The 24,609-nt window shown below is 35.1% G+C and overlaps 1 protein-coding gene and 1 pseudogene across 5 annotated transcripts in view; both read left to right on the top strand.

The window, feature by feature from the left end:
* Nucleotides 1-24,609, top strand: part of LOC107968076 (zinc finger protein 283-like) — an 83,066-nt gene that overhangs the window by 39,519 nt on the left and 18,938 nt on the right. For 3 of the 5 annotated variants that reach the window (XR_010150538.1, XR_010150537.1, XM_063792276.1), the window contains 3 exons: nucleotides 1,013-1,133; nucleotides 21,911-21,982; nucleotides 22,622-22,735. Coding sequence is in view for 1 of the 5 variants with exons in the window: in XM_063792273.1 (XP_063648343.1) it covers nucleotides 1,013-1,133; nucleotides 22,622-22,735 (235 nt within the window). In the remaining 4 variants the exon portion in view is untranslated. The remainder of the gene's footprint in view (nucleotides 1-1,012; nucleotides 1,134-21,910; nucleotides 21,983-22,621; nucleotides 22,736-24,609) is intronic. The other 2 variants (XM_063792273.1, XM_063792274.1) reach the window with 2 other exon arrangements.
* Nucleotides 2,312-3,769, top strand: LOC467296 (transcription factor Sp3-like; annotated as a pseudogene).

The raw sequence follows: 24,609 nt of genomic DNA, 5'->3' as shown, positions 1-24,609 counted from the left end.
GGCTGACTGCTATCCTATTTTTTGTGATATGGTAGTAATGTATGAAAAGAAAAACAGGCTTGTATGAGTAGTTCACTTATGCTATTGCAAGGTATCAAGTTGCAAAGAATTCTTATCTTTCACTCTTCTCTACTTATTATTCAGTACTACAAGTCTATTTCAAAAAGAAATGCTGAGTGGCCACTCTTCTTTGGTAGTAGTTTTAATATCTTTGTTTATTCCTAGTATTCCATAGGAATTCCATACCTCAAACCCACAATGGCTTGCAAGAATTTCTGAGCACCAGGCAATGTTGAGATCCTTGTGTAACCCTGATGAGAAAATTTACATGTAAAAGCCTGAATGTCAGTTAGCTGAGAGGCAAATTGTATCTTTTTATCCATTTTTATATTAACTACTTAACAACCAATTCATACTCAATTTTAGCTTAATAGAAATGTTTAATATGAGCCAAATGTGAAAAAAAAATTATATTTATTAAGGTATGATAATCTTTACCACTCTCCAAATTAAAACAACTAAAAAACCAATTTCCTCAAAGAAGATGCTATAGTTAAATTATATATATTTAATTTCTCAATGAAAATAACAATATATTTCAGAAAACATTATCTTCTCAAATTTGTCAACAAATTTAATTTGTAATTCCTGCATAAAAGAGTTACATGTGTTCAACTTCTTCTCTCTTATTTCACTCTAAAAAATGACCTTCAGAGTGTAATGAATAATGGATTACTTTTTAAGAAATTGTTCAATGATTACTTATTTTCCTCTTATAGGCCATTATACATTGACTAATTTATTTTGGCAATAATTTAAAATATTTCATATATATTACAACTAATTATATATATAAAATAAATAAATATATAAAAAGAATATATATATATATACATATACATTCTTCCTCCAAAACTCACATTAGCAATTTTAATGTTTGAGAAAATTAAAGCCATCATTTGCCTTAGTTTAAAAATGATACAACGCTTTTTTTTTTTTTTTTTTTTTTTAGACGAAGTCTTGTTCTGTCGCCAGGCTGGAGTGCAGTGGCGCCATCTCAGCTCACTGAAAACTCCGCCTCCCGGGTTCAAGCGATTCTCCTGCCTCAGCCTCCCGAGTAGCTGGGATTACAGGTACCTGCCACCACGCCCGGCTAATTTTTGTATTTTTACAAGAGACGAGGTTTCACAGTGTTGGCCAGGATGGTCTCGAACTCTTGACCTCATGATCCGCCCTCCTCGGCCTCCCAAAGTGCTGGGATTACAGGCGTGAGCCACTGCGCCCAGCCGTTCAGTTTTATAAATATCCCCAAATGTTTACTATTATTTCATGATTAATCATTTACATAATTTTTCTTTCTCTCTCCTATATTGGTTTGTTAAATTAATTGAAAACATAACAGAGGCGTCCTCCCGGGGATGGGTAGCCGGCGCCCACCTGCCCGCGGACCAGGGAGCCGGGGTGCCTGCGAGCGGGGGACGCCAGGCGGGGCCGGTGGCGGGACGAGGAGGAGGAGAGCGCGGGCCGGCGTTCCCCCCGGGCGCAGCCGACGGGGACCCAGTCGCACTTCCTGTGTGAGCGGCGGCCCAGCCCTAACCGCCACCCATCCCCTTGTCTCCCTCTCTGAACCCGCCCATCGTGGGTAGGACACTCAGCCGTCACCGCCTGCTCTGCTGGCCGCTACCTGCAGCAAGATAGGGCCGCCATCGCCTGGCGACGACAAGGAGGAGGTGGCTGCTGGAGCCGGGGCACCCGCCGCTGCTGGAGCGACAGGTGATTTGGCTTCTGCACTGTTAGGAGGAGCACCAAACTGATGGGAGGTTTTGTCAGCCACACCTACAACTATAAAAGATGAAGCTGGTAATCTAGTACAGATTCCAGGTGCTGCTACTTCAAGTGGGCAGTATGTTCTCCCCCTTTAGAATCTGCAGAATGAGCAAACATTTTCAGACGCAGCAGGATCAGATTCATCAAATGGTACATAGTCCAATCAACAGATGGTCGGCAGGTTCAAACTGGTTTCACAGGCTTTTCAGATAATGGAGGTATAAATCAAGAAGGCAGTCAAATTCAGATCATTCCTGGCTCTAATCAAACCTTACTTGCCTCTGGAACACCTGCTAACATCCAGAATCTCCTACCACGGACTGGTCAAGTCCAGGTTCAGGGAGTTGCAATTGGTGGTTCATCTTTTGCTGGTCCAACCCAAGTAGTTGCTAATGTGCCTCTTGGTCTGCCAGGAAATATTACGTTTGTACCAATCAACAGTGTCGATCTAGATTCTTTGGGACTCTCCGGCAGTTCTCAGACAATGACTGCAGGCATTAATGCCTATGGACATTTGATAAACACAGGACAAGGTACGGATAGTTCAGACAATTCAGAAAAGACTGGTGAGAGAGTTTCTCCTGATATTAATTAAACTAATACTGATACAGATTTATTTGTGCCAACATCTTCATCACAGTTGGCTGTTAGGATACATAGTATAGGTATATTACAACAAAACACAAATAACTTGACTACTTCTAGTGGGCAAGTTCATTCTTCAGATCTTCAGGGAAATTATATCCAGTCACCTGTTTCTGAAGAGACACAGACACAGAATATTCAGATTTCTCCAGCACAGCCTGTTGTACATCTACAACTTCAAGAGTCTCGGCCGCCAACCAGTGAAGTCCAAATTGTGCAAGGTATTACACCAAAGACAATCCATAGTGTGCAAGCCAATGGTCAAAATATATCACAACAGGCTTCGCAAAATCTTCAGTTGCAGCTGAATCCTGGAAACTTTTTAATTCGGGCACAGACAGTGACCCCTTCTGGACAGATAACTTGGCAAACGTTTCAAATACAAGGTGTCCAGAACTTGCAGAATTTGCAAATACAGAAAACTGCTGCCCAACAACTAACTTTGACACCTGTTCAGACACTCACACTTGGTCAATTTGCGGCAGGTGGAGCCTTCACTTCAACTCCAGTTAGTCTAAGCACTGGTCAGTTGTCAAATCTACAGTTACAGTAAACTCTATATATTCTACTGGTATACAGCTACATCCAGGAGAGAATGCTGACAGTCCTGTAGATACTAGGATCAAGGAAGAAGAACCTGATCCTGAAGAGTGGCACAACTGTGTTGTGACCACAGTTAAGAGTACACGTGGCAGATGAAGAAGGGGACCAACAACCTCAAGAAGGAAAAGGACTTCAGAGGGTAGCGTGCACCTGCCCCAACTGTAAAGCAGGTGGTGGGAGAAGTACCAATCTTGGGAAAAAGAAGCAACACATTTGTCGTATACCGGGGTGTGGTAAAGTCTATAGGAAGACCTCACATCTGAGAGCTCATGTGCATTGGCATTCTGGACCACGCCCTTTTGTTTGTAACTGGATGTATTGTGGTAAAAGATATACTCGAAGTGATGAATTACAGAGGCACAGAAGAACACATACAGGTGAGAAGAAATTTGTTTGTTCAGAATGTTCAAAATGCTTTGTGAGAAGTGACCATCTTGCCAAACATACTAAAACACAGCAGAATAAAAAAGGTATTCACTCTAGCAGTACCGTGCTGGCATCCGTGGAAGCTGTGCAAGATGATACTTTGATTACTGCAGGAGGAACAAAATTTATCCTTGCAAATATTCAACAAGCTTCTGTTTCAGGAATAGGAACGGTTAATACCTCTGCCACCAGCAATCCAGATACCCTTACCAACACTGAAATACCTTTGCGGCTTGTCACAGTTTCTGGAAATGAGACAATGGAGTAAATATTACACAAACACATATTCATTGTGGTTATTTTTATACAGTACTGAGAAGAATATTGTTCCTAAGTTCTTAGATATCTTTGTATTGATGTGCAAAAATTTTTGGATTGACAGTAACTTGGTTATACATGACACTGAAATGCCTTACTTTGTATGATATTCCATAGTATATTAAAATGGTACAATTGCATGGATTTTGTAGATACTTTTGGAATCTAGAAGAAATGAAATTTTACCACGTTATATAAAGAGAAAATTGAATTTAACAATACGAATGGTAGTCTAACCAAATGCATCAATCCTGTGTGGTTTAGTGTAAAAATGAGAACATGTTAGTATTTATCTATTGTAAGATAAAGCTGGTGGGTGAAAGAAATCATGTTATGATAAAAATTTTGTAATTTTCTTGATGACTGGAATTTTTATTATGCATAACTGACAAATCAAGTGTCCACACAAATGTTACATAGTGTAAGTTTTACTTAGCTTATCAATTTGTTGTTTCGAAGCTAATTATTTTAATTAGGTTAACTATCTACAAATTTTAAGCATTACTCTGGTAAGATTTTGAAAACTACGTTTTAACATGGAACTCTAGGGATAGTCACCTTTTAAATCCTGTTGAAAAGCCATGTTTAAGATTTAACTTGCCAAAACAATGTCTTGTTAATGTTATTTCAATAACAAAATTGGGCAACATAACCAATGTTTAAGGAAGTTTAAAATGTATAGCTTGAGGCATTTGGATGGTAAGAAAATGTTATAGTGAATTATCCCTTTTCTTCAATATTGGGGGACCAAAACAATAAGGCGTATCGCATCTTAGCAGTGATTTTTATCCAATTTTGTTTTCAAAAACCATATGTCTGCCAGCGCCTTAAAAGCCATCATGTAAATTACCAGTAAATTATAACGTATGCAAACATAACCAAATCACTTTCTTAGTGACGATATTCCAACCATTTGGATATTAGTCATAGAAAAACTAGAGGTTTTATCATTGTTTTGTCTTTTTTTTTTTTGTCCAGGTAGTCAGTCTGCACTTAAATATCAATCATTTTCCTTTTTTGCTTCTTCCCTTAAAATTTACATGTATCTAGTACATTTAATTGAGAACGTATTTTTTATTATGCTCTATTTTCTTTTTATTTTTAAATTAGTTTATATTTTCAATTAAAAAAATGTACAAAATAAAGCTACAATGCTGGTCATGGAAGAGCTATACAATTTTCCTAAATGTATACCTGTAACTGCAGCAGTTAACCTATTGCAAAAATTTGGAATTCTGTTCATTTGTTATTCTCGAGACCATCTCAAATTTAAAGGCGACCTTAATGTACGTTTAAAGTGTATTATAACAGTGTGATAGTTAATAAAACACTATTCCTTTTTCTTTTGAAAAAAATAACAGAGGGATATGGAGTTCAATATTTATTTTAATTGTGTACTTTTCTGTTATTCAGCAATAAATAATAAATAAGCAATAAATATGTTTTATATAGGCGAATGCAATTTGCAAAAACTTAGACCAGACATTCACCGTATTAGAAAAAGGCAGGATAATTTTATATTGTTGTAGAAATATACTTTATGGAATACCCTATTGAATCTAAGCATTAGTGGCTATTGCTGCTTCTTAAATTTTCATGCCATGAATTCAAAAATACCTTATATATTTCCTTAGTTTAGTGTTCCAGTAGTTGATAAAAGATCCAATGAAATGAAACTAGGTTGGGTATCAAAAATTTAAAAGTTTTATTGACAGAATGGTATTATTCTACAATAGATAATTTCCCCACTGAAACTGATAGTGATTTTTTAAAATCTTATTTGAAGTATTACAGTGTACAAATAAATTCTGGTGACTTTTTTCATTGAGAGTAAAATCATGCTATTTGATAAATATAATTTTTTTTTTTTTGAAGTGGAGTCTCGCTCTGTCACCAGGCTGGAGGGCAATGGTGCGATCTCGGCTCACCACAAACTCCGCCTCCCAGGTTCAAGCAATTCCCCTGCCTCAGCCTCCTGAGTAGCTGGGACTACAGGTGCACACCACCACGCCTGGCTAATTTTTTGTATTTTAGTAGAGACGGGGTTTCAACATGTTGTCCAGGATGGTCTTGATCTCCTGACCTTGTGATCTGCCTACCAGTTTTTATAATTATGTCAGTGAATAAATTAAATCCAAGGGTTTAAAAAAATTGTAGATGCTCATATACACTTAGTTATATATACATTTCTGTACATCAGTTCTATATGTTACACCCATCATTTGAGTCTCATATTTAATCTTTAGATGTTTCATTCTTTCAGATGTTTGAAATATGAAGGAGAGTAGATAACACCGTTAAATGATTAAATTAGCCATAACTACTGAGAGGTTTGTGTATAACCTGGGTGTAATTTGCAACTCACATATGTCTTTTGCCAAAATCCCTTGGTAAAATAAATGTAAACTAGGATCAGAAGGATCAGGGCTTGGGTAAGATGAGACCATTAAGGTGCAAAGTTTAAGGCACAAGATTCAACCGAATGCAAAAACATCTGTCATCAAAATAATGACTTTTCAGAGGATGGGCTGACCAGATGTCTCCAATCTGGAATTTGCCTCTTAGCCTGTTGTGCAGATGTGGGTTGATTACACGGGATTGGGCAATAGCAGATGGGGCTTCATATTCAGTAAAGAGCCTGAGCATTAGAATGGATCTGGATACAGGCTTTTGAGGTGGTGCATCTGTGCAAGGTGGGAGAGTTGGTCAGGACCTTGAGGGCAGGTGGAAGCAGAATGTCTGTACAATGTTTCTTATTGATACTGTTCTAAATAAAGAAAAAGATGCTAACCTTACTGCCAAATCCTCGAGAAAGAAGTGTACTCTTTAGGTGAGGACTTCTCTGATAACAGAGAGTGTAAACCTAAGTTAATGGTCAGCCCACATGAAGTTCCTCTTGTCAAATTTTATGATTCATTACACCTGAAAAGAGAGTATTTCGATAGCAAAGAGAAAATGAAACTAATGTTGAATTATTGAATGTATCTAATTAAGCAGTCTGCCAGTTGTTGGACATTTAGGTCATTCCAGGTTTTCCTTGCTATAAACAGCCTAAGGATGAGAGAACCAAAAGCTTAACTCCAATACAGTCAGAAGTAAAATTCTTTCAGTTGAAGGAATGAACATTTTTATTCCCATCATAACATGTAACAAATTTTAGTTCTATATCAAAAATGGAAAATTGGAGTTCTTTACTGATGATGGGAAAGAACAAAAAGACAACATCCCCTTGTGGTTCAGAGTGATAGTGAAACCTGAAAAGGGAAGGAGAATCCCCTAAACACGGGTGCAGGAATCCCTACTCTCCCTTTCTCGCCTCTTGTTAATTTTCCTTCTCGCCCTGCTCTGCCTAAGCTGGAGTCATGGACTTGTGTGTTCCCCACACAGACTTGCACCAGGCTGCCATCTGGTCCTGGCCCTGGCCCTGGCCCAGTGGGCACTAACTATCCTCAGTTAGCAGATCTGGCAAGTCCTTCTTGGCATGTGTCCTCTCAGTCCATGCATGGTATTTAATGATATGAACCTCACTTTTCTGAAATTGCACCCTCCTCTTCTGGCTTCTAGGATAACTCTGTCTAAGACCACTCTCTGTTCTTCCCATCATCAAATGCTGCTGTTCACCACGGTGCTTTCTCTGACTTTCCTGACAAATTCTGTCTTTCACAGGGCGAAAGCTTAGCCACGTGATGATGACTCCGACTGAATTCTCTATAGAGTCCCAGGACAAAATTTTCAGTTTCTAATTGTATGTTCTCCATCTTGCATTTAAAAAATTTAAATACATTCCTTTCTCTCCTGATTCAACTAAAAAGAAAAAAAAAATTGATCCCTTTGCCAAGTTCTTTCAATTAATGTTATATTATCCCATTCATTTGGGTTTGAAATCTCATAGCTGTCTTTAACTCTTCTTTATTCCTATATCTAATCAGCCACCATCTCCTGTCAGTTCTATTTCCCAAAAAGGGTTACATTTTGGTTATTTGAGGCTGAATTATACATGGTTGAGGCTGAGCAGTGAGCTGGGACCCCTTTACCTCTCCAGCTGAGAGCATTTATTGGCCAACTGTCAAGCGGGAAAGCAAGAACCCAGGAAGCAGAAGAGCTGCCTTTGATGTAAGCAGAGAAGAGAGATCAGAACTCTGTTTGGTCTCCTTTTCTCAGCCTCCTGCCTCCACCTAAAGTCACATATACTCCCAAGGCTTGACCCATTCCCAAAGTGAATGATCAGCATTCATCCACTAACCAGAAGCATGTCCCAGCTCTCTTCTGTGTCCCACCATTAGAAAATCAAAAGCTGACTTTAGATTTGATTTAGTTGTAGTTAGGAATTAACAACTTCTTTGTCACTACCAATTTCTCCTAGTTAATGGAATATGAGTGGTAATTCTAGAATCTTTTATCTCCTTTCTTACTATCATAGCCCCTATTCAAATCTTCAGATTCTCATATCTAGATGATTGTAGAAATAGCCTACTGGTCTTCTCTGCTTAGAGTCACATTCCAATTCAGCTCCCATCTTGCATTATTCTAACATACACCTTTGATCATACTGTTTCTCCACCAAAAGCTTCAATGGTCAAGTACTGAACCTTGCTTATGTATCATTTACATTGCTAGTATCCCTGCTATAACAAGTTCTTACTTACTCAGAATCAGTTTAAAATGTAGTACAAAACACACATAAACTGACAGTAGCTCAAGTGCCCACCAATAAGGAATTGCTAAATAAATTCTAGTATATTCATGACATGGGATAATAGGAAGTCGTCCATGATATGTAATAATAGGAAGTCATTTGAAAGAATGAGATGATGGCTTACAAATATATCTACCACATATCTTCCTTGTTTTTATGTTTTATAGGAAAACAAAAATTTAGGAAGAACACACACCAAACAGTTATAACCCGTAGCTACCCGAGGAGTGAGATTAAGAGGAAAAGAAGGCTTCTATGTTAATTGTTTTATAAGCGTCTGTGTTCTTAAAATGTGTTATAGCTTGCAGGTATTATTTTAAATATCAAAAGCCAATAAGGGTTTATAAATTCATTTGTTATCTGAGAGCTTCATTTAGAAATTGTTATCATTATATTTTTATTTGGGATACATTAACATACGTGCATGTATAAACCTAAGATTTAATAATATAATGTACTCACTAGACTGTGCTCATTAAAGCCAGAGTTTACATAATCCAAAAAAATAAAAGGGGACAATAATATTGCAAGGATTTGGGATGTCTAAAGTGGCCTATAGAAATACTTAGATTTGAATCTCAAGTTTAGAAAGCCCTGAACCCCATATTGAGATCATCTGGAGACTTGCTCAATTAGGAGAGGCCATCTCACTGCGTGTGTCACTGAGGCAAAGATGGCCTCAAAAGCGTCCAGCCTGTGCAGTTGCCCTGGGCTCCATGCTCAGCAGTGCCGCATGCTTGATTTAAAGCTCTGCTGTCAATGTCTTGACATTCTTATTGGATCCGAAAAAGGAGCCCCACGTTTTTGTTTTGCACTGTGCACTATGCATTACATAACTGGTCCTGCATAGAGATGGGTTGTGGTACCTGTGCAGGAAGGTGAAATAGGAAAGATGATTTTCTAAGTATGCAGCAAACATGGAATCATACTAAGTGATACCTTATGCTATTAAAATTAATAATGTGAGAAAAATACACTTAAAGTTTTGAAGCTAATTTTTATTGTTTGAGAGCAACATCCTCTGAGATGTGGTGAAGGTGATAATGTAGTCAAGTGGATATAAATCCTGCATATTTACCTAGAGATCATACATTAAGATATGAGGCCATGCAACATAGTTAAAAGGGAATATGGAATTAGATGATATTTCTCTAAAATACTAGCTCAAGCACTTACATGCTTCTTGACCTCAGGCAAGTTCTGTGTTCCCTCTTGATCCACTGAAAAATTGAGTACTAATGCCCATTTATGAGGCAGCAAACAGGTAGCCATCAAAAATGTGTCCTATGATGGTGGCCCCATAAGTGTCTTAAATTATTTAATTTTTTTCTAACATTAAGCAGAAGTAGATTTTAATCCCAAATACAGATTACTGGCTTTACTGAAAAGAAAGAAATTTTGACACAATTGGGCCAGCATGACAGGAATCCCCTGAAGCTAATGCCTGCTTGCTTTACAGAAGATTGTCTCCTCCACTTTGAAACTTTTCCAACATTCCGTATTACCGCCCCTGTCCTCTTCATCCAGGTGCCGGGTTATTGTAGACATCTATGTTTTATTCCTGACCTACTTTAGACGTTTTGAGAGAGAATTAACGAGATAGCAAAAGGGACATGCTCAGCACATATTTAATGCTAAACAAAGGAAAGCATAGAAAATTGTGAAGGCAATGCTGCTGCTGCTGCCGCTATTTGATAATGACATCCTGGTTGACTAATATTATATAATCTTCATAACAACTCTAAGAATTAGACACTAATAGTGTCACCTTTGTAACAATATGTAAAACGATTTTTAAAAGAGGTCATAAAAACGATTTTTAAAAGAGGTCATATAAATTTCCCAAACCCACAGAGCTAGTAAGTGCCAGAGTTAAGATGAAAACTGAGAAAGTCTGATTTGAGAGTTTTTCATTCAAGTGCTGCTGTTACTACCCCTACTCTAATTTAGTAGTTATGGACGTATACTTTCAAATTCTGCACAATGGTAGAATATTCTGATTTTAAATGAGTATTAAGCTGAGTCTTATTAATTTAAAGCAAACAAATAAGTGTAAATGCAAGGGTATTTATTATTGAATACTTAATTTTTATCCCACATAACTTATATGCAAATTATAGGCAAAAATGTATGTTATTGAATAGAGGTGAGAGAATATCCAGTTTAAACCCCTGAAATCTTAATATGTATATATCTCAGATCATCATAATAGTTTCACACAGCTTTTGCATGTAATTGTGCATAAAAATGCAACAAGTAGCTTATTGCAGGTTCTGTTAAACTAATTTTCAATAATTGTTCTGTTCTTCTAATATTTCTCTCGTCTGCACCCCTTCCTCTGCTGTCTTTCATTATGATTAAAGAAATAGTTTTAATTATAATTTTAATCTGCTTTAATATAAGACTCCATGCCAAGCTATTAAAAACTTGTTAACAAATACAGATGATAATGAAGAAAATATTTGCAAAATTTAATGTAAAAAGTTTAAGAAGTAAAAGCTTAATAGCCTGATATAGAATGGAAACCATAGTATTTTTGTATGCGGCAATATTAAAGTAATCCTCAAAATCATAACAGGCTGGTCTCTATGGTTTGCTCCCTTCCTGCATGAGCCAATTGTTTTCATAAATGTCAATAGTGATATGGCTGAAATACTGTAGCAGTCCAAGTGTCTCAGTTTTCTCTGCATTGACTTGATTTTTCTATTTGCTTTTTCCCTTTGTTATCTGATCATCAGATAGCAGGAATGATTCCTGTATAATATTCATTATTGGATTCTGACCGTATCCTGTGGTGCAGGTCAAAGTCAATCAATACATTGTATCTTGAATACCTCAAAGGATTTCAGCTTTAATTAGCACATTTCATAATTTATAAAGAATTGAAGCATTAGCAAGTTCATAGTAGTGGTCAAGAAATATAGGCAAATAATTTGACCTTGATGATATCACAGAAAATTATAATAATAACAAAGTTTAGTCAAGGCCAAAGGAGAAAACTGGGCCTTCAGAGTTTAGTATAGTCTTATTTACAACATATCGCACTAATGATTGCACATATAGTAAAAGCGTTTTTTTTTCCCCTTGCATAAGGAAAGGAAGATGTGTTTTTTTCATGAATACATTTTAATGCAAAAATCCTGTTGTATACAATCTTGTAATTGATTACTTCACTTACTGAATTATTAGCACATAATTCTGGATTAACAGTGAAACTCCAAACAAGTTTTATATGTATTTACACATTAATGTAGTGTTTCTATTGTCTCTTTTGAACAACTAATGCCTTAATCAACCCAAGCTATGAAAAATAAAAGACACTATATTCAAATGTAAGGGGTGTTGCATATGTGTAAAAACATTAATTAGCTAATTCTTCAATAGGAAAACTTTTGATAGAGAAAAAGTATCAGAACCAACCAACCAAATAATAAACACAAAAACAACTGTGCTGTTTATTTTTCTGCCTAAAACTTTTGTTATAGAAAGGTTTAGTTTGGAGTTTTCAGCCAGAATAAACTCGAATCAGCTCCCTAACCTTTTTTTTTCTTCATTTTATCCCATTAAATGCAATGGGGCCCACTACGCTCGTTATAGTTACTACTCTAGAATGAGAATACAAGAAACAAAAAGCAACCTTTAATGGGTTCTTGTGCCCTAGGAATTGATAAAAATAATCAGTCAGCTGCTGATTCTCTTACCGTTTTTTCTTCTGATGTTGGCAAGTTTGCTTTGATTTGGCCTTTTCTTGCATCAGAGACTCACATTTGAGCACTGAAAATGGAGAACAGGAGGGCAAAGGTTGGCAATGGAGAGCGGGAAGGCAAAGGTTGGCAATGGAGAGTGGGAGGGCAAAGGTTGGCAAAGAAGGCCCGAGTGTCTGCTATGGTTTTAGACCAGCCAAGCCCATTGGGATTAGAGAGCCTTTCTCATGGTGCTGACTGAGTTACTGCAGTTCTGGGTTAGACTGAGAAACAACACCATGTTAAATAGTAAAGTAATATTATTTATTTTAGCATCTTTGGTGTCTGTTTTTTCCTTAGTTTTACTCCTGTTCAAGCGGTAATCATGCTTCTGAATTCCAAGGCTAAATATTACTTCAATATTTACTCTTCTTTCATTATTACTTTGTAATAGGTTAAATAAATTCTGATATCTTGAAAATAACCAATTAAATGAGTACTTTTTACATGCAATGGTCAAAATAAGATCCTTTGTTTTAATCCTAGAATGATACTAAATTACTCATCAGAATCACACGAAATAATAAGATCAAGTATTTTCCCTTACACATAGGCAAAAAATTTGGAAAACTGTTACAATTTAAATGCACTCTAATATATTCTAGCTTTGAGGGATACCTGAGTGATAGAAATATTACTTTATCCACCATATACAAAAACAAAAAACAGGTAAATTTTGTAGTAGTTAAAATTTACCTGTCATTCTGAAAGTAATTAAATCAACCAAGAGGAACATTTTTGTTTCAAGGTCACAATTTTGATTTTGTCGATTAAGAGACAAACTCTGTAAAATATTTGAAAAGATTTATTCTGAGTGAAATGTGAGTGATTATGGCCTATGACACCACCCTCAGGAGACTCTGAGAATGTGTGCCCAAAGTGGTCTGGTGCAGCTTGGTTTTATACATTTTAGGGACACATGAGACTTCAATCAAATACATACAAGGAATACATTGGTTAAGTCCAGAAAGGTGGGACAACTTGAAGTGGGCTTATAGGTACTCCAGCTTACAATTAGGTCTAAAAATTTTCTGGTTGACAATTGGTTGAGTTTATCAAAAGACATGGGATTAATAGAAAGAAACGTCTGGCTTAAGATAAGAGATTATAGAGAAATTTTAATCATGCAGATGACACCTCCAGGTAGCAGGCTTCAGAGAGAATAGATTGCAAATGTTTGTTAATGCTTCTTAAAGGTCTCTGTTGATGTTAGTGCTGCAGAGGTATAATGAGGCATATCTGACCCCCCACTTCCTGTCACGGCCTCAAAGTCTCTCAGGTTAGATTTTAAAAGAGTGCCCTGGCCAAGAGGAGAAAGTCCATTCAGATGGTTGGGGCAGGGCAGGGGCGCTTAGAATTTCATTTTTGGTTTACAATTTCCGTACACCTTTGGCTTTTAAAAGTAATGAGCCATGTGTCAAAGAAATAAGAAAACATTGACTTGAAGAAGCAGTAACAACATAATTAGCTTCTAGAGATCCAGAATTAAAATATTAAAATTTAAAAACAATATATGACTGTGTTACCTGTGGGAGAGATCAGAGTTACCCTGAGTTACCAGCGGCATATCCGCATGGGTCTGCAGCAACTTCAGTCCTTGCCTCCTCAGAAGAAAGAATTTGACTGAGGTGTGTCAAGCAGAAAAAGAGACCAAGACGAGTTTCATAGCAGGAGTGGAAGTTTATTTAAAAAGGCTTCAGAACAGGAAAGAAAGGAGAGATCACTTGGAAGATATCCAAGAGGGCGCCTGAAGGTCACAGAGAGAAACAAAAGGGTGTTTAACATTGATCATGCGGCTTTATGGGCTTGCCTGTTTCCCAGGGTTCTTCCCTTATGGTGGGCTTCCCGCATGCGCAGTGCCTTCCTTAGCCTTGGGAAATGAGCACGCTCAGTGTGTTTACGATGTTTATGCATATCCATTTGAGGTTTTCTTCCCTTTTTTTGGTGGAGTGTACCCAGAAGCTCGTATTTCACCGTTTTGTCTCAGTGCGCATGCTCAGTTTCTTCTCCCTGGCATCTGCATTCAGTTAACACTTTTAATGTTAATAGCTGTTAATCATCAGGAGACAGCCTCTCCCTGGCACTCTGGGTGGGCTGCTGAATTATCATTTTTAGAGAGTCAGTGTGATAATTGTCAAACAATCACCTGATATTCCTATTGAGTCCGGGGAGAGCCCCCTCTTACCCTGCTCATACCTATCTAGCTACCTGTAACAACTGGGCTTTAAGTTGACTGTTAGGACCTAATTTATTCACTTATTTATTAGGACCTTATTATTCACTTATTTATTTAGATGTCACTTTTTTTTTTTTTTTTTTTTTTTTTGAGACAGTCTTACTCTGCTGCCCAGGCTGGAGTACGGTGTTGTGATCTTGGATAATGCAACCTCCACCTCCCGGGTTCAAGTGATTCTCCTGCCTCAGCTTCACCAGTAGCTGGGGTTATAGGTGTCCACCACCATGCCCGGCTATATATATAAATATATATACCTGTATTTTGGCAGAGATGGGGTTTCACCATGTTGGCCAGGCTGGTCTTGAACTCCTGATCTCAAGTGATCCACCTGCCTTGGCCTCCCAAAGTGCTGGGATTACAGGCATGAGCCACCCTACCTGGCCAGATGATACTTTCTAAATCCTATTATTAGGATTACATTGAGTTATTAGATTACATTTGTAAAATTAACTGCTTAACAATATTAGATCTTTCAATCCATGATCACTGTATATATCTTCATTTTTAAGAGTGTCTTTGTTTCTTGCATCAACATTTTATACTTTCAGTGTGGTGATCCTGGTCATATTTTATTAAATTAATTTCTAGTATTTTAAAGTGATATTTGATGTTATTGTAATTTATTTTTATTTTTATTTTTATTTTCAATTGTTTTCTGCTAGCAAGTAACTATGAAATTTAGGCCTGTATGTGAATCTCATAGTCCATTACTTTGTCCAATTGACTTATTAGTTCTTGTAACTGTTTTGCAACTTTTTGTAAGATTTTGTATGGACAGAATCATGTCATTTGCAAATACAGAGAGTTTTCCTTCTTTCTCTTTGATGTTTACATACTTTATTTATTTATTTATTTATTTATTTATTATTTTTATTTTTATATTCCTGACTAGAAACTGCAGAACAAACCTGAACAGAATTGGTGAGAGCCTGCCAATATCTTGTGCTTCATCCGAGAGGGAAAGAAGTGAACAGTTTATTGTTGACTATGTGCTATAAATTGTTCATAGATCTTGCTAGATAAAGAAAGTTCTCTTATATTCCTAGCTTGTCGGTATTTTTAAAAATCATGAATGGATGGTATTGTTTTCAAATTATCTATATGCATCTATTAAAATGATTGTATGGGTTATACTTTATTTTGGTATAGTGGTGAAATGCTCTGATTCCATTTCGTATGTCAAATTGATCTGAATTTCTAAGAAAAACCTTACTGTGTTTTAATATAGGGTTCTTTTTATGTATATCTGAGTTTGATTTGCTAATATCCTGTTCAGTATTTCTGAATCTGTATTCACAAGCGACATTGCTCTGCATTTTTGTCTCTATCAGATTTTATTACTAGGGTTATGATGAACTAATAAAACAAGTTAGAAAGTTATTCTTCTATTTCCTGAAAAGTTTTATATAGGATAATCTTTCAGTATTTTCTAAAAGGAATTGTATAAGAATTATGACAATTCTTTATTAATGGTCTGACAGAATTTAAGGAGAAAGCCATGTAGTTCTGAAGTATTTTTTTAGAAAAAGATTTTTGATAACAAATTTAATTTATATAAGGTGTACATTTGTAGGAATGGTGTGTGTATGTGTGTGCACATTTATGCATACGTGTGGCTATACAGATGGTCCGTGGCTTGCAAGGGTATGACTTCCGATTTTTCAACTTTATGATGCTGAGAAAGCGATATGCATTTAGTAGAAACTGTACTTTACCTCCTATATGACCATCCTGTTTCTCACTTTCAGTGAAATTAATAAGTTACATAAGTTTAATAATAAGTTACATAAGATATTCAGCACTTTATTATAAGATAGGCTTTGTGGTAGATAATTTTGCCCATCTGTAGGCTAATGTAAGTGTTCTAACCATGTTAAGGTAGGCTAGGCTAAGCTATGATGTTTGGTAGGTGATTGATACAGTCTGGCTCTGTGTCCCCACCCAAATCTCATTTTGAATTTGTAATCTGAATTGTAATCCCCGTGTGTTAGGGGAGGAACCTTGTGGGAGGTGATTAGATTTATCGAGGTGTTTCTCTCATGCTGTTCTAGTGATAGTGAGTGAATTCTCATGAGATCTGATAGTTTTATAAGGGGTCTTTTACTTCTTCACTCTGCACTTCTCTCCTGCCATGTGAAGAAGGACATGTTGGTTTCTCCTTCTACCTTGACTGTAAGTATCCTGAGGCCTCCCCAGCCATGCAGAACTGTGAGTCAGCTAAACCGCCTTCCTTTATAAATTATGCAGTCTTGGGTATTTATTCATAGCAACATGAGAAGAGACTAATACAGTAGGTTAGGAATACTAAAGGCATTTTCAACTTATGATGTTCATAATTTAGAATGGGTTTATTGATAAGTAGCAACATCATAGGTTGAGGACTATTTGTATAGAGATTTTTTTCTTCTTGCATCATTTTTGATAAATTATATATTTTTAAAAGTACGTATGTCATCTAATTTGCTAGATTGCTGTCATAAATTTATTCATAATAATCTATCACTTTCAACTTCTGTAGAATCTGTAACGATAACCCTTCTTTCATTTCCAATACTGATAATTATGTTGTTTGCTTTCTATTTTTTAGTATATCGATTTTGTTAATTACTATAAAATTGTTTTTGTTGTTTATAGATTATTTGCTGTTTTTTTATATTTTGTTGATTTTCCCTTTTATGTTATAATTTACCTTTCTTTAACTTACCTTGCTGTTTCTTTTCATACCTTTTAAAGTGAAAGCTAGGTAGGATCATCGAAATTTAGATATATCACTATTTCTAAAACAGGCATTTAAAGCTGTACTTTGTCCTTTATACAATTCTCTTGTTGCATACTACAATTTTCATGTTATATTTCAATTAGCGTTTATTTCAGTATAGTTCTATTTATCACTCAAATCATCAACCTCTTTACTTTTTTGCAGTTTCTCTATCACTTGATGACTAGTTTTTAAGTCAATTTTTGCTTAATATATTTTGAAACACTATTATTAGGAGCATACTCATTTATAGTTGTCTTTTTCTTAAATTTATTTTGGTATCATTGTGAAATATCCTTCTTTATTTCTGATAATACTTTTTTTGATATTAATATTCCAGTCTACCTTTCTAATAATTATTGTTTGCATGCTTTATCTTTTTCTAACTAGTTATTTTTCAAATGTCTGTCTCTTTACATTAAATAGCATATTTTATTGACAGCATATAGTTGAGTTTCACTATTTTGTCCATTCAGATAACATGAAACTTTTTATTCCAGTGTATAATGTAGTAATGAGACAGGAGGCAGTTGGGGGCTGGTTAGGTAGATTGAGAAGGAGGGTCTCAGGAAAAGGGCAGAGATGGACAATGTTCACAGGAACAACCATGGGACAGTACCTACAGTACCTACCTTCTTCTTGTGCCAGGACATTGCTCAGAAGAGACTGTCCCAACTTAGGCACAGATGCAATAAATGAACCTAAATGTCCTTAACTTAACCCAGCTTATTATAATGTCATTAACATGACAATAACATTGTGGTTTTAGCCCCCACCATGGGTTTTGCTTAGGCAAAATAACCGAGATGTAATCATTCTGGCCAACTCCAGGCTTGCACAAATACAACACCCCTAGGAGGGAATTTGCCTCTCTCATTCCGGCAAAACCCACAGAAAACTAACTGGCTTCTGCCATATAAAAGACCCAGAAATCAGTCCCATTTCTGGCAACCTGCCTTCAGGCCCCTTCTATTTGCTGAGAATTTTCCTTTTGCTTAATAAATCCTACTCTACTCACTCTCCAGTGTCCATGTGCTGTATTTTTCTTGGTTGTGGGACAAGAACTTGGACATAGCTAAACTAGGGACTAAGTAGACTGTAACAGTGATATTTACTGTAATTATTCATGTAATTGGATTTAGTTATACTTAAAAAATTGTTTTGTCCCTTACGTTTTTATTCTTATATATCTCTTTTCCTGCGTCATCAGAAATTCCTTTAAAATTTTTTATTAGCTTTCGATCTATATGTCTTTGCATTGTTTTTAATATTTAGTCTGGAATTTGTATCATACAATCATTACTTTTCACATTTTAATTGGGGTTCATATTGTACAACTTTTAAAAAAGGGAGCAAATGAAATACACACAAACACATGCATAAGATGTATATACATTCTCTCTCTCTCGATATATATACACATAAGAGATACACATAAGTATATCTGTGTATAAGTATATATATACTTATATAGATACATAGGTCTATGTAGATCTATATATTATTGATATAGATATCTACAGATACACCTATATAGATACATCTATAGATATATACAGATACACCTATCTATAGCTATCTATAGATACATCTACTTATAGATGAACCTAAATGTCCTTAACTTAACCCAGCTTACTATCATGTCATTAACATGACAATAACATTGTGGTTTTAGCCCCCATCGTGGGTTTATAGATGTATCTATAAATATATCTATCTATATATAATTTATTTCCCCCTTCAAGTAACACATCCATTCTTGAAAAATGTATATATCTATGAATCTCTATAGATATAGATATATAGTTATAATTATAAACACACTATTAGAAGAAGAAAAAATGCTACTCCAAATATATAATAATTTTACTTTGAAATCAATTTCTATTTTAATTATATATGTTTTACAATTTTACTCATATATTTAGAAAGATAGCTATAGATCTATACGTTTTTCAAGAATGGGTGTGTTACTTGAAGGGGGATAATAAATTTTTCTGTAATATATTGACTTATTTTTAAACATGGATATGCAGTTTTGTGATTTATAGCAAGCTAGTAATATGTGAGAAAAATGTAAAAACTATCCAATAAAATATAAATTGATTTCGAAATAATAGTATTATATATTTGGAGTAGCATTCTTTTCTTCTGCTAATAGTGTGTTTCTAAAATTATATTCTTTATTTGGGAGTATTTTACTTGCCTATATTTAATTATTTTAAACCTTTTATTAACTGTTATGAATATTGTATTAATTATCTTTAATTGTCCACATAATAGTGAATCAAGATTTTAAAATATAACAGCATTGTAACAAAATTGGATATACCAATGACTATTTTCTGACAGTAGCATATTGATATAATTTTTATATACATTATTATGCAATAAAAAGTCAAGTTAATTGCAAGTAGAAGTTGAAAATCAAGTTTAAATTAATCAAAAATTTAATTAAACTAAATGATCTTTGACTAGCAGCAGTTTTCTTGGCTGAGGGTTAAAAAATAAAACCGCAATAGAGAATTTTTTTTAAGATGGAATCTAGCTGTGTTGACCAGGCTGGAGTGCAGTGGTGTAATTACAGCTCACTGCAGCCTCGACCTGCCAAATTCATGCCATCCTCCCACCTCAGCCTCCTGTATAGTTGGGACCACAGGTGAATGTCACCATGCCCAGCTAATTTGTACAGAAACTGAGTTTTGCCATGTTGCCCAGACTGGTCTCAAACTCCTGGGCTCAAACAATCCCCTCGCCTTGGCCTCCCAAAGTGCTGGGATTACTGGTGTAGGCAAGGATGCCTGGCCTAATAGAGAACATTTTTTTCTGTACTATATAGCTTTCAATATAGTGGGAGTAATAGACAAGTATAAAATAATCAATTTGATATAGGGAAGATTAGGTTAAACATGAGAAGAATATGTAAATTAGACTGAAGGAATAAGTATATTTTGTATTATGTTTAAAACTTTGTGTAAGGAGATATGAATAGTTGAATAAATTACTTGTACAGGAATTACTATCATATCCTGCATAATGAATTCTCAACAGATAGAGACATATTCCAAAGTGCCTCTGTCTTAATCTTAATAATTAGTGGGATTCTAGACTTCCACAGGTCAATTCTACAACTAGCCCATTATTTCTGCGGTTTTATAATTTTTAAATATAAATACGTAAGACTTTTCTTTGTTGTGTAGATTATGAAAGAAAACTTGAGAAAATTAATTCTTAATACAAACAAAAACAACAAAATGCATTTCTGTATTTATATTTAACAATAGTCATTTCAAAAAATCTGTTATGATTTGTTTTAAAAATAAATTCAATGCATGAACTAAAATAGTGCTTATTAATATAGTATTAATATCCAACAACACTGACATAAATATATTTTTCCTTAGGGATTATATGTTATTATTCTGAGATCTAATTTCTAATTTTTTTTAGTGCTTAAGTTTTGAAATTGTGCTTGTGATGCTTCTTGCTTTTCCTTGTTCATTTTGTTTTATTGATATTTGTTAAGAAGCATATTGGATTGGCTACTTTAGCATAAGTTTTCTTCTTCTTACCTAGCAAACATCTTAAAATAACTTATATTCTCATCACTCAAATCAATATTAAAGTTATTTTATGAAATTTACATGCTACAGACCCTTTTTAACCCTGGTCCTATTCATATAACATTTACAAGTCCTTCCTACAAAAAAATTGCTAGGCCTTTACCCTGAAAAGAAAGTGATATTTTTAGCAGCTGAAAATAACAGGCTTTGCCTTATGATTTGATTTCATCTTTTGTTTCTTATATAAAACTGTACTACCCTATTTTCATAATGTTTTGATCAACCTATATAGAACAATGAGCACTAATTGACTAATCTCGTCTTCAGGACTTCTGTTATTATATGCTCAACAGAGACTGTTTTATAGATAATTTCATCTCCAACAGTTTTTTTTTTTTTTTTTTGTAAAAACCTCTGCTTTATACCTCCTGTATCAGTAGATCTCAGTCCTTCTGAAATAATGTCTCCTTGTAATTATAACAACTGTGTAGTTTTATTTAGTGACATGAAATCCATGTGTTCTAATGAAGGGATAATGAAAAAAAAAGGCCCTCATTTAATAATACCACAAGGCTAGCACTCTTGCAATATTTGTTATTATAATATATATGGTATATATTTTTTTACAATATATTAATGATATCAGCGTTTCAGGTATCAGGTATCTGCATCTCCCACTGCATTCTTTGATCATCTTGAAACAGATATCTGTTATGAATAAATTGACTTCAGTTCTCAGAACATGACAGATAACTTTGTTATTACTCATAGTTTCAGTGTTCCCCACCTACTTTTTTGTCTAGTGCATATCTACTCATGCTTTAATATTATGCTCAAGGGCAGCCCTCTTTATATTTTATTTAAATCCCAGATAGATTTTACTGCCACATTATTTTTTATTTCTCCTGGATTTTACACAGTGGGGTTCTGAATGGCCAGTAACTATCACCCTTTAATTTCTTTCTGTCATTCACAAATATCTGAGAACAAACACATGAAAAAGATACCAAAGAGAGAAGATAATACTAATTGAGCAGATTAGAGTCATAGCTTTGGATACAGAGATGGCTAATATTTCCATCCCTTCTCTCAAAGGGTTGCTGACACAGCTGGACATACACAATGCCCTTGTGAGGGAGAGTCAGCAAGGTGAAATTGACACAAAGGGTGAGCCAATATATTCTATGCCAAACACACACCTTTTTGTTTCCAAACTCAACAATCAGTTAAGTCAAAATGGAGAAAGAAATGCTAAGTCAGAAAGACACCAGTGAAAATTAAAAAAAGTGAGGAATGAGGAATATATGTTCACGGTAAAATTTCATGCCATTGATAAGGTGGAGAGAGAATTTAGATAAAGAGAGGGTTATGATCAACTTTCTCCAAGATACATAGTTTAAAAATGCAGCAGTCTTTCAGCCAGTAGAACAGAGTAGAGCTGACCTTGGCCAGCTGACCTGGGCAGAATGAAGCAACTCCTGCCACAGAATAGCATTTCATCCTTGCATCCTACACTGGGACCATCACATGCTTTTGATGAAAGTCAAGAATAAATCCTAATCTCAGCTCATACAAGACATTAGAAATGCCTTTTTCTGCTATTCCTACTCCCATTTAATTGTGTCTTTTGATGTTTGGCTGGGAGCTTTGGCCTGGATCCCTGTGGAATTTGCCTGATTCGTTCACTATATCATCCAAAGCTGGACACACACCACACACACACACAGATACACAGACACACACATGTACATAGACAGACACAGAGAGAGAGAGAGACTCTAAGCACACACTCTGTTTATTCCACAGGTCGTTGTGCCTGCCCTGCCTGGGTGTTTTTTCAAAATCTTGTGGATATGAAACTATAGATGGTGTTGTGACCTCTGCTGCAGTGGCTTGGAAATTCACTGGCAGCGGGAACAGGTGAGGTTGGGGGAGGGAAAAAGCAGCTTAGAGATCAGAGCATCCTGAGTAGCATATTTGGACATCTGGAATTACTTCATAAACTGTTTTTTGGTGAAGTCCGTATTACTGAAATCAAAACAAATTAATTAATAGTTGGCCCTAGTAAATTATTTGGTAGAGAAGTAGAAGATTGGGTGTATATGACACTGACAAAACGGACATTCTGCATTCAGGCATTTTTGAGCACAAAATATGAAATCCCAATGGCACGTGCATGTGTATAAATAATATACTCCAATTCATTTGTGGTATAAATATTTGTAAACCGTTTACAGTGTTAAAATATTAGATATGTGTGACTAAATTATAAAGATCTTTGCCAACCTTGAAGAATTTTAGGGTACAAAAGAAAAGAGTTAAACATTATTTCCTCAATAATATTTGAGTTTAGGCATACTTGTTTTCGGAGTATGTTCTTTAAAAGGAAAGAAAACATTTGTTCAATTGTTTCTATGAATTATTTTCAGTAATTGTCTTTGAACACTGTGTATAATTCAGCTCTGTGGTAGACATGGATACACTATAGAAAAGAAAACCGTGCCTTTAGGGATTTATAGTCAAGTGAGGGAAATCAATATTAAAAGTAATCTCTCTCTCTGTCTCTGTTTCTCTCTTGCATATACACACTCACTCTCACCGGTGTCAATTTCATAAAAAATATGAAGTGATGCAGAGAAAATATTGAAGGGGACCAATTCAGTGTGGAATTCAGAGAAGGCCACTCTGGAAAATTACTTCATATGCTAACATATGAGGTGTGAATGGAGGTCCGTCAGTCTATGATAGAGCTTCATCACTCTAGAACAACTCTCTTCTGGAGATGAAATAGGAGGCTCAGTAATGCAGTTATGGAAGGGACATAGGCAAGTGTCAGTTATCTTGGTAGATTTCTTCAAATAATTATTGGTCATAAAACTCCAAAGATGATAGATTGCTCCAAAGGTCTGTGTAAGCAGAGATAGGGCAAAGAATTGAGAGTAGGATAGCCAAAGACAATGATGTGTCCCAGAATAGAAATGGAAAGAAATTAGACGCTTTGGTAATATGAAAGAAAAAGACATTATTATCCAATAAGAATTTGAAAGACATGAATAAAAAGAGTTAAAAATGTGTGACATAAAGCAAATTCATAATTTTAAAAATGCTTCTGGGTGTAAGATACATTGAATATCGCCAAGCAATTAATAGATGTTAGGTCAAGACTTTCAAATAATTAATTTATACTTTAAGCAAATTCTTTCTTCTGAAAAGTTCTCCAAAAAATAGTAATGTGACATTTGGAGAATTATGTTTAAGATATTATTGTAGAAATGATAAACTGAGATTTTGGTCAGCAAAACAATTGCAAGGGTAACAAAAATACAATAAGTCTTCTGAAGAAGTCAGTGTTCCTAAAATAATTGGTCTTCATATTGAATTTTCATAAAGTAGATATATCGATTACTTACATAAATTTTGACAGAGTTATTCAATGTACATTTACAGAGAAATGAAATATAAATCTCTATTAAATAAATAAGTGAATTAGTTTGAAATTACTCCATTGTTTTGGTAGCATAATTTTTAAAAATTGACAACTAGAATATAACACATTTCTAAATTTCTTAGATTTACTTCGTAAACTTAACAGTATACAGAAACATTATTGATTATTAATAATTAAATGGGAAAATTTTTGAGAAAATAAATCATCTTTTTTTGATCTTTTTGAGACCATTGGCTTACAAAGCAAATCTAATTTTGCTTACATAGAAAATAAAGAAGGGAACAAGCTTTCAATGCCACAGGTTTTGGATCTGGAGCTTTTTTAAACAGAGGTGATTGTGGACACA

Source organism: Pan troglodytes, chromosome 14 (genome assembly GCF_028858775.2).
Source record: "Pan troglodytes isolate AG18354 chromosome 14, NHGRI_mPanTro3-v2.0_pri, whole genome shotgun sequence".
Classification (NCBI taxonomy): Eukaryota; Metazoa; Chordata; class Mammalia; order Primates; family Hominidae; genus Pan; species Pan troglodytes.
This window is presented reverse-complemented; position numbering and strand designations above follow the sequence as displayed.